Below are 11,026 nucleotides of genomic sequence, written 5' to 3'. Positions count from 1 at the left end.
ATCTTGCCCTGGGAAAGGAACGTGGGCGAATAGATTTTTGGAAGGAAGCCCATTTGTTGCCGCATAGCGGTTCCGTCGGCTTTGGGCCTGTCAAATCCGTCACATTCCACCCTGCCACTAGCAGCAACGAGCTCACCAGACCCTTGCAACATCACGCCTGTTGCGTGGCCGGTGGGCACAGCCGGCCGTATTCTCTTGCGGCAACGTGCAGATTCCCGCTCCTACAAAGCCCCCCCGGCCAATCTCAGCCCCTAGCCAACAGCCCGGAGAAGAGTCTCGAATTGGTCGACAGGCGTTCGACAAGCACGACAAGCACGACCAGGACCACAAGGCAGTGCGAGGACCCCAGTTCGGATACCAAGCCTTTCCCTTGACACAGGGCTTTCGAAGCCTTCCAACGCCTCGCGTTTGAGAAACCCGCCAGCACTGAGCAGCGACCGGTTGGTTGTACCCTACTCTTACCTTGTCTGCGCCAGTCCATCGACGTTGTTCGGAGAGATCAAACGTCAGTCGGGGATTTGGTTCTGTCACTGAGATATGCTTATTGCCTCTTGGTGTCAGTAATAGATGCACCACGTGCTTGGCCGTTGCAGAAAACCGCGGACAAGCCGCTACGTCGACACGGAACACCACCTCGTAGCCCGCAAACATTCCGACGTTCATCAATAGCAGCTTAGCAAAACGGTCTGGAACACAGAAGCTCGCCTCAAAGTCAACCGTTAAGTTTGGTGCGTATGCCACATGTTTCATTTGTCTCGTTTCTTCCCCCGTCTGGAGCCGGAATATGTCCTTGTTCCTGTCCATATCGCCAGCACCCCATCTTCACCCGGCCCGGGTATCGGCTAGTCGCCCGCCCTGAACCTCGACCGTTAGTTAGCACAGCCACGGACATTACCTTATGCCAGATTTTATGACAAGATCGGGACGCGGTTGCGTGGCCAAGGCCATGCCTGCCCAAACACCCAATCGACTCGTAGTCTCATCGCGGCCAGTAGCAGCGAAAACCCCCGATGATCATTGTTCGATAGCTCCCGACGAACGGCTTAGCGGCCCCTTTCTCATCAAGCGCACGTCCATCGCCCGGGCTGGTTATGGTCGGCTCGTTTGTCGGCTGTTCTGTTGCGGCGCTGCTTCCAGCCCGGCCTCATAGAACAGACAAGATGATGGCGAGACGAGGGACATATGCAAAGAGGAGAATGAACAGGACCTGGACCAAGTTGGCCCATCTGCACGCTGCTGCAAAGATTGCTGGGAGGATTTTTCGATGCACATCATGTCCCAAAATAGTCGCCCTCAGCCCACAGCACCAAAGTGTCAGTGGTACAACCCGAAAGAATGCCGGTCGACTCTCAACAGCTCCAAGCCTCCAACAATAAGTCTCCTGCAACCGAGTGCAGAAGCGGAAGAGTTTCCTGCAGATTTTACCTTAGCAAGCCAACCGAACCAACGACGGGCTCTTTACACCCATCCACATTGTACCCCAACACCCTTTGCATCTTACCTCGAAGCCCTCTCTCCTCTTCCCAAGTTCCCCCCCCTCTAAGCGTGGGTGAAGGTTGCATAAGGGCAAATTTCACCTACATACGTACGTGCCTCCTCCATCCCAGAGCCCGTTTTCTTTTGGATCAGGATCTATAGCGGCTTCTCCTGTCTTGGTACGGCCCACCTGTTGCAAAATTCCCGACGAGGGAGCTCGACGCGTGGTACCCACGATCATACAAGTCAAGCCATATCGACTTATTAGCCCCCTTTGAACCCGAATCCTTGTCTTGGGGACCATCAACGTTCACGGTTCACATTGGCCCCCCCTGCCTCCTGCGCAAGAGGTTGAGAAAAGCACCCCAGCCGAGTCCAAGTGGGCTTGTTCGACGGGAAATGCCATTGAGTCGCGGCACAGCGACCTTATTTTCGAAGCTGTTGCCGATTCGCCATCACCAATCCTTGGTGTCGACGCTTAAAGGCAGGGATCATGGGGTTTCCTGGTGACTTGTCCGAGGTTCCTGGACCCCCTGCTCTGTTGAACCGGGACCCTGGCATCCCAGCAGCGCCCACTCTCCGGTCGAAACACGTTAGTTACTTTGGTTGATGAGCATCTTCCACAGCCCTGTTCTTCCTCCTTGCTTCCTGGGTCCAGCGGCAGCAAGGATCCCGTCCAGCCCTCCACCACTCTCCAGAGATAATATTTCCGATTCTGCTTTCATGGCGCGGAGAGCCCCGGATCCAGTCCAGAACTAAAGCCTCGAGGGCACCGCAAACCATCGTCACTAAAACCTCCGGCGGTGTTGTACCCGTCGAGTGACATGACGGCCCAAGACCACCATACCTTGCCTTGCCTAGCCTCCCTTGTCCGTCTTTTCTTACCCGCTTCCTCGTTGCTCCGACTAGACGCCGCTTGCTATTAGTCTTTCACATTTCTGCCACCATCCCGCAGAGCCACACAGCTTGTCATTCTTTACATCTCTCTACCCTCCGCGCAACCTACATCTGGTGCTTGTCTCCCCTACCGGTTTCCATCCTCCACGACCCCACGCCGCCCTCTTTCGTTTTGACTACGCTTGCTTAGCATCTTGCTCGCTGCTTGCGTATATCATACAAGCTGGCATCCTCTCGACGGATCACGGAGAGTCTACCCGCTAATCAAGCTGTTGCGTAACAGATGCCACTTGGTGTCAGCATCTTCGACAGTTGATCAGACAGCAAGGCAGCCGTGCCTCTTTCTTGTCTGCTCTGCAGTCCTGTACTCGGAAGGCGGAGCTCAGACAAGCAAGTCATTGGGCGTTAGGAATCTAGCCGGCTTTGGGTCACACAGAGCTACAGCACAACGGATACGCTTCAACGTCGCCAAAGATAATCGTTGTGCCCTCGTTGCCCGGACGCGAAGAGATACGAATAGTGGAAAAGCTCAACCTGCAGAACACGGCACTCGCTCTCCCGGAGGATATCATATTGCACACCAAAGAGTTTTCTCGGAATACTTAACCGTGTGTTTGGTCCAGTACGGCAACCTTCCAACCGCAGGACTCGACAAACCGTCTGTATGTTCGTGGAGCGCCGTTTGCATACCGTCCACCGACTTGGGGAGCCTGTGGAGTCTTCTTTGAACCAGACTCACGAGCACTGGTCCGTTGAACCGCGCTCCGCCATGGCTGCGTCGTCGCACAACCCATATCCACGATCTCCTAATCCCTCCACCAGGTCGTACGACTCATCTTCAGTCTCCTCTGCCACATCTCCGAGACAACCTGCCCAGTACATCCCGCGAGGTCTGATGAACACTGGGGCGAGAACAACTGCGGCACCACCTCCTCAGCCCATTGGGATCCCACCTCTACCGCCGATGAACCAAAACGCCTTTACGCCCTACACACCAGTGACTGCTGGCTCAATGATGGGCCGCGACTCTCTGCCATCGGCCGATTCCGTGGCAAGCACACCTGGCCCGTCAACAGCTTCACTACCCCCAATTTCCCAAGCTCAGAAGAGGGCGTACAGGCAGAGAAGGAAGGACCCGAGCTGCGATGCATGCCGTGAGAGAAAGGTCAAATGCGACGCTACAGAGACAACGAGTTGTTCAGAGTGTTCAAGCCGCAATGTCAAGTGCCAATTTACAAAAGAGACTAACCGACGGATGTCCTCGATCAAGCAGGTGCAGGACCTAGAGAAGCAGATGGAACGCCTCAGGCGGGACAATCTCAACTTGAAGAGAGCGCTCCAGGAGCGAGACGGTGCGATGGACGTGGATCCGGATGGTCTCGAGCAATTGCCCCTTCAGCTACCGGAGCTAGGTGTCGAGATCAAGCGAAGGAAGCGGCCAGCCCCTATTCACGACTTGGCGCGGGCAAGATCGAATATGCGCATTTTCTCCAGAGGCATCTGGAAAGCACCTGCTCAGTACCGCCAGGCACCTTCGACGCCTTTGTTTGATCCTCAGAGACCAGACTTGCCTCCCAGGCAGACGACTGACCAGCTCCTGCACACGTATTACGGCTCCGCGCACACCATGTTCCCCATCCTTCATTGGCCAACATTCCAGATGGGAGTCGAAGACCTCTACAGAATTGGCAACACGAAATCCGTGCAGCCGGCATGGTTATCGACGTTCTTCGCGGCTCTGGCACTCGGCAGCCTATTCACCCAGGATCCCCATCGCGCGTTCCGGGCGGCGGAACTACTGGAAGTTGCCAGGGGTATGATCGACCCTTGGAACAACGACTACGTCCTTGACAACGTACGCGCACTGCTTCTCGTTACTCTCTGTCTCAACGAGATGAACCAGAAGTCTGCTGCCTGGACATGGCTAGGCACGGCAGTACGAGCTGGACAAGACTTGGGATTGTACTCGGAATCCGGACCGTGGCCTGTGATTGAAGGCGAAACGCGACGGCGGGTATGGTGGACGATCTACATCCTGGACAGGAGTTTGGCTCTCGACCTTGGACGACCAGTGCTGATCGACGACACTGACTGCGACGTCTCGCTGCCTGCCCCGGTGGACGATCATTATATTCACGAGGGAGGCATTATGGTTCCTCCTGGCCGCGAGCCCCTGAATCACTCTCTCTTGGCTGTTATCAACGTCGTCAGGTCATATTCTTCTTTGATCAAGACACTGGCTGCCCCAATCGTGGTGCCCACCAGGCTCGCAACCTTCGAGACGCACTTCAACGCCTGCCATGCACAATTCCCTCAAGTGTGCGACACAGCCAGCACAGGGCAAATATCGCCTCACCTCCTGACGCCCTACACCTACCTTCTCCACGCTCGTCTCGCGTTACACCGCCACAACCTGGCTCCGACTTGCCCGTCCGATGTACGCCTTGCTGCCATGGAGCAGTGCACTCACATTGCTCTTGAAACAGCGTCGCTCCTCTCGCGTGCAACCCCGACCCTTGCCGACGGCGCTACTGCCCTCCTCACCACCCACACGTTCCGCTGTGCCCTCTTCCTCCTTCTGGCAGGATACTGGGACCATGCAACGACGTGTCTGCGTGCTCTAGCGACCATAGACTCGAAACGCGATGTTGCCATCCCCTGTGGACGATTCCTCGCCTTCTTCGTATCTACACTAGGCACGAAGCGCACCGAGTATGCGGCATTTGTTGCCCGCACGACGCCTCCGAAACCATTCGCCCCGCCTCCTCCACCACATGGCCGTTCCGGACCTACCCCGCTGCAGGAGGCTCTGATGCAGGACGAGGAGCTCCTGGCATATGTCAGCGCTGATCTGCAGGCGGCGCCAGACTCGGCCTGGGTCTGGGCCGGCGGCGAGCGCGAGGCCATCCTCTCCCCGACCTCCCCCGGATCCATCACAGCTTCTGGCGGTGCCAGCAGCGGGCTCTTCAGCGCTGAGCAAAGAACTGGCTTGAGCGAGGAGGAAGTCAAGGAGTGGGGAGGGTGGGAACGCCTTGAGGCAGCCTTGCGAGGGCTGGCCTCAGGTAACACTACGCCCACGCCGACATCCGCGACTTGGACGTCTGCTCTACCGGCCGGGATCAAGACCGAAGGCACGCCGACGTTACCGAGCATAATCCCGGGCCCCGGCGAAGGCAGCAGCACCAACAGCCCAACAACGAGCACCAAGGGCCGGCCCCAGGACAGGTTGAGCATCGCAAACATCATTTAGAGAGAGTCAGGGGTTCGGAATCGAACCTCATGCTCTCTTCCTGAAGCGGCTCAATCTTGCATAGCACGGGGCAGGCCGGTGGATCGGAGCCCCTATCGATAGGGGTCCCCAAAAGCTGCATAACAACCACTTCTTGGTGTTCCATTACATCACAACAAACACTAGGCAACAAATCATGACTGTTTACGAACGTCACGGAAATGAAGCCATGTAGACCATGTCAGGCCCCTACAAAGGGGTCTCTGTCATGATGGTCCCATGACAGTAAGCCGGATTCAAGGAAAGAACTCCGATGTACGATAATGTGTTGTCGCAAGGGGCTTACAACGTCTTCTTCACTCGACTTCTCTCTCATCTACTTTTCTCTATTACAAGAGTTACTTTGATCCGATCATTCCTTTTTCTCTCTCTTTTTTCCTTCCATTCTTTGGATCTCAACAAACCCTGAGCGGGAGTAGCCATACAGGCCCCCTCAAACCATTCGTTAACACCTTAATGTCTGCACCATCTTAACAGCAAGAGGCGAGAAGGGCGGAGGTACGGAAGTAGGCCAGAAGCCTATTCCCGGTTGCTTTTTCTTTTTTTCCTCTTTGTTCACGGCCCGGTTCGCTGGATGACCGCGCCTGGGTAAAAAAAAAAAAAAAGGGAGTTGCAAACACTTCGAGAAGAAGAGGGCTATGGCATAGGGATGGTTTTTCGTAATGGACGCGGCACAGCGAGGAGGCGAAGGAGGGGATGGGGAAGAGGCCGGGCCTTTTTTTCCTTTTGGTGCAATACCCAGCAGAGAGGATGAATTGGGGCTGGAATCGGTCTGAATTGGGTGTCTTTTTTTGTCTATATGGCATATCGCTACTTGTTCATCATTTCTTTTTACCCTTTTTTTGTTTGTTACTGTACCACAGGCTTGCAAAACGGGGGTTTATGTTGTTGTTGCACGGAGAGTTTGGGGGAAAAAAGACGAAAGTGCAATTGCACCTGAAACCTTTTTTTCTTGCACAAAGGACACTTTTTTATGTACAAATGAAGCAAGAAATGAGCCTAGGGGGACTCGCAGAGGCATGGTACTCGCGAGATCTCCTTTTACTACAGGCCATGATGAACAATTCCTTCTTCCCCTGGGGCCGTTACTGGATCGTGAGGAATGTGTTGATATTTGGAGAAGTTGGATGCGATTCATGGTTTGCAATGTTGGAGGCGAGCAACTCTGGACTCATCGCGAGGGATTTCCAATACCTGGTTACAGCTACTTCGCGGGCTACACAATTTTGCAGTTCGAGTCGTCTAGGTGGCTGGCTACGTTGGTAAGGTTTCGAAAGATGGCGGACAGCCTCAGGATGGTCTCCGTGAGGTCATGGGAGTTCAGCGTTGAAGATTTGGCTACTGACAAAAGAGACCGGGAAGAAGGAATCTCTCCCTGAGTCGCAGCTTTGGAGACCGCCCCTACGAACTTTCGTCAGAGCACCAAAAACCGTCAGGATCGCAACACCACTGACAAGGCAGGCTTGGCTTCGCAGACATGAACAACGAGCTTTCTCGGCAGCGACTCCGTCCCAATTCTCTTGGCAGCATGCCGGCTTGGCGACCGCTCTGCCGGCTCGTTTATTCCCCTCTTCCCAAGTTTCTCCCCTTCTCTAGCCGCCATTGATAACTCAAATCATGCTGTCTAGGTACTCCTCGCCACCTGTGGAAACGAGGTTCTTCCACACCCATGTGATCGTCGGGTTGTCTTTCACATCCCGGCCCTCCCCTGGGAGACAAGGAGAGGCGCAGGCGGGGGGCTTGAGTTTGGGGCTTCACTTTGGAGGGGTCTTGGGAGAAGGGTGATCTCGCGCTTCTGACGAGAGCTGGTGACACGTGTGTTGTTACACCAGGGACCAAAGTGACAGTTTACGGATCGTGGAGATGGATCCTACGTTAGTTGGTTACACTGGGTGGGTTGGTGTCTTGAGCTCTTGAATCGTGGTGCTGCTGCGCCTCTCTTGCCTCTGCGTCGTGAAGAGAATCTGTCCGCACCGACCTCAGGGCGGAAAGCTTCATCGCGTGTTTCTTGAGTTTGACGTCGGTGACAGGTCTATCCCGTAGCACGATCTACAGCGTACATAGGAGGGGGAGCTGAAGCGGAGGAGAGGGGTTACTGCTGAGACTGTAAGGGAATTGGGGACTAGAGAGCCGGGGAGTACACCGGAGGAGAATTTACAGACGGAGGAGAGGGAGGGAGGGGCTCGGGAAGGGTGGTATCGTCTTCTCTAGGCGTCGCTGGGATGGGAGGCTCGGTGATGCTACGTGACCACTGTGACACTCTAGCACCACGAGGGGCCCGCGAGCGAGCGATGGAAGGTAGTAAGCATCACCCTACTTTACTTTACTGATCCCTCGCCTGCAATGTGTGATGGTGGTGCCCTGACTAGTGAGCCAAGTCTCACGGTCGTTGCGGGAACCGGAGGCAGATGCGTGTCATACTTGACACAAGGATGGCATGGGGAAACCTTCTTTTCTTCCCTTCCCTTTTGGCGTCCAAAGCCAAGTCTTGCTGGTTAAGGATGGGTGATGTTGCCCGGGCTTGGGGGGAGGAGGGGGGTTGCCTGTGTTCTACATAGCCTCAAGACTTTGTTAGTCCGGCTCAACCTTCCGCAGCGGTCCATCTTGAAAGTTGCATATCCTCCACCACATGTCTTTCCAACGCGAACAGTGTCGAGATGAAGAGTCCCGGTTTTTTCTTCTTCTTTGGACGGGAATTCCCCGGTGCCATGTGCTTTACATTACTTACACCGACCAATCTTCAAGGTCCTTTGGCTCGGCTGTCATCCTCCGCCCGTCTTTGGGGGCGGAAACTGTCCGATAAACGAGAACGAACCTCACGGTCCCTTGAACCCCTCCACCTTCCATTTTTCCCACTCGCTCAGATCTCTCTCTCTCTCCCCCGCCCATTCACTGACTCCCACCCCTTGCTCGCGGGACCGGGTAGAGTCTACACTAGAGAAGGGGAGGGGAGGACCCGCTAGTTTAAACTTGGTGATCCCCGGGAGCCCGGGCCGGCGATGATCGTGACGGGGTTGATGCTAGAGGATTTGCGTCCCGGGATGATCGTCATCAACTATCCCGGCTATCCTAGCGTGCCTTTTGTCAGATTTCGGTGATTGTCTCGCTTATTTCGTAGGTAGCCTGGACCCTTGATCGTCGATATCTACGCTCTGACCTTTGGGGGTTTTAGTGATGATTGTTGTTTTACTAGGTCGCTTAGGTCGATTGCGGTGTTGTGGTGCTAATGTGCGTGTGTGGGGAGGTTGGATGGGGATTGGAGACTAGAGAGAGGGGTTAGGGGTTTACAAAAACTCTTGTAAGAGTGTTGCGAGATGTATTTGCCCGCGGATTAGTTCTGCGCGTGGCGAAGCGTGTAAGAGATGGTGATGGTTACAGTCAGTCTACCTTGCCCACTTCACCTAGGCTAGACCAAGAGTTTTTGTTTTTTGTCATCGTGACTGGATGGTCTCACCGTGTCGCAGAGACATCAAATCTGTATTATGCTCGTATGATGTCGACACTGTGGACCGATGTTCTGGTGATCGCGTGCTCGTGTCAGTGATCATTCCTGAAGCATGCTTGTGGGTTTCGCGCGTCTTCGCGTGTACCCGATGGCGACGACAGTTGTTACTCTGCGATCGAGCTGAATTATCTTCTGAATTTTACGAATTCATCATTTCATTATGTAATCGACCGGGTCAAGGTATATTTCTTTCCCTTTTTGAACGCTGTTCTGTGGGAACAAAAGGAACAGCGTCAAGGAAGAGAATCTCTTTGAGAAAGAAAAAACGAAAAAAGAAGAACCCGAAGAGTGGCTTTGCCAATCGCGGTGAGGATTTGAGCCTCACGCGGGGGTCGAACCCGCAACCTTGAGATTAAGAGTCTCACGCTCTACCGATTGAGCTAGCAAGGCGGGTCTTGTGAATTTGTTGAAATTTCCCTCGAGCTGAGGGCCTGAGTAGTTTAGTGTCCGGGCTGCCCAAGCCGCGCCGGCGACAGATCCCCGTCGAAAGCTCCGCTCTTCTTTGCCCCGCGCCGAGGGGGCTAGGTCGTGCCGCGGCGGCAAGCCCGGAGAGAGGACTCCTTCGCATCGAAAGGACCGGAGGGCAAACCGCCACCTTGGGCGTCTCTCGACTGACAGTGGGGTCGCTTTCAAGACGGCTAGTCTGCTGGTTAACTGCCCCGGTCTTTGCTCTGGTATTGTACATCAGCATCTCGTTGGGTAAGGTACCTCAGCGATAAAAAGCTGCAATGAATGTCGAGGCTTCAAATTTCGGGAGCGAAACGGAAAAGATTTCAGTCGTTTCAGAAACGGTCAACCTGGGTTGATTGGGTTGAGGGCTAGTGCCCAGGTTTCTAAATAATCTACTCTCAATTTCCTGCGTTTGTGTAGGTATGATGGAATGAAGACCTATCTGACTGAAATGTTCCTTAGCAACGATAACTGCCGATTCCGCATAGCCGTAACCTCCTCTGAGGTACTTTTTCAAAGGTCTTTGGCGAACATCTGCTAACTATCACTTGACATTCGTCACTTTACTTGGAGAGTAACCATGACCGCACGCGCTCCACGTCTATAGTCTTCCAACTGGTCGCTCAAGAGTTTGACTTTTTCAAGCTTGTCAAGTGAAATCACCTTTTCCTTGTAGCCTTTCTTCTCCCATACAGTCTCGTACACCGTTGCGACAACGAACCCGCCAGGGCGGACGATCCTCACAAACTCGTCAAAAGCTCCGGGTCCCACATGGCCCTCAGTCATCGTACCGACGCAGACGACAACATCATAGTAGTCAGAGGCCTGCGTCAAAGACTTGGACAGGTCTGTCGTGCTCAATGACTGGTATGCACCAGATCTCTCAGCCACCTTCATCATCCCTTGGCTGAGGTCTATGCCGTCTATCTGCGTGGCTCCGAGCTTCGCGAGATTGACTCCGACAAGGCCTGTTCCGCACCCAGCGTCTAGGATTTTCGACTTCCCAATGGCAGACGGGCCGACATACTTGACCACATGCTCGCTGGCAAGGAGTGGTGCGACGTACTCCTGGTCTGCGCCTAGCAGGTCGCGATTGTAAGTTTCGGCCCAGTCGTCGTAGAGAGATTGCGTCTCCGCGATGCTGGTTAAGTTCAAGGCACGCTCAATAGACATGTCGGCGAACAATGATCGGCGATGACCTCTTTCCCAGATAGTTGGTCAAAGGCGGGAGCTTAATAATGTCATGAAGGGGAAACCTCCTGTGATGGTGGAAAGTATCGTCCTAGGCCGTCGAGGATGTCCAATGTTGCGCTATTATCAAGCAACACTTCGACACTAAGCGAGAATGACGTTGAGTAGCGCATCCAACAACATGTAAGATGTCTTGCCATATGCTGATTGGCGCTGCT

General features: G+C 54.3%; 2 protein-coding genes across 2 annotated transcripts; one reads left to right on the top strand and one right to left on the bottom strand.

The window, feature by feature from the left end:
- Positions 1–1,796: 1,796 nt before the first annotated feature.
- HER10_EVM0006059 (fungal specific transcription factor domain-containing protein) lies at positions 1,797–6,660 on the top strand. Its single transcript, XM_035475656.1, has one exon. It carries the CDS (start codon positions 3,038–3,040, stop codon positions 5,621–5,623), a length of 2,586 nt encoding a protein of 861 aa, XP_035329416.1. The 5' UTR covers positions 1,797–3,037; the 3' UTR covers positions 5,624–6,660.
- Positions 6,661–10,042: 3,382 nt separating this feature from the next.
- Positions 10,043–11,026, bottom strand: HER10_EVM0003642 (uncharacterized protein). The gene has a single exon (XM_035473309.1). It carries the CDS (start codon positions 10,788–10,790, stop codon positions 10,176–10,178), a length of 615 nt encoding a protein of 204 aa, XP_035329115.1. The 5' UTR covers positions 10,791–11,026; the 3' UTR covers positions 10,043–10,175.

Source organism: Colletotrichum scovillei, assembly GCF_011075155.1.
Source record: "Colletotrichum scovillei strain TJNH1 chromosome Unknown Contig00009, whole genome shotgun sequence".
Classification (NCBI taxonomy): Eukaryota; Fungi; Ascomycota; class Sordariomycetes; order Glomerellales; family Glomerellaceae; genus Colletotrichum; species Colletotrichum scovillei.
Note: the sequence above shows the minus strand (reverse complement) of the source record. Positions and strands in the feature narration are given on the sequence as shown.

Bases quoted from the DNA above. Each gene is read 5' to 3' on its own strand.
- HER10_EVM0006059 (XM_035475656.1), top strand. From the start codon at position 3,038: ATGTTCGTGGAGCGCCGTTTGCATACCGTCCACCGACTTGGGGAGCCT.
- HER10_EVM0003642 (XM_035473309.1), bottom strand. From the start codon at position 10,790: ATGTCTATTGAGCGTGCCTTGAACTTAACCAGCATCGCGGAGACGCAA.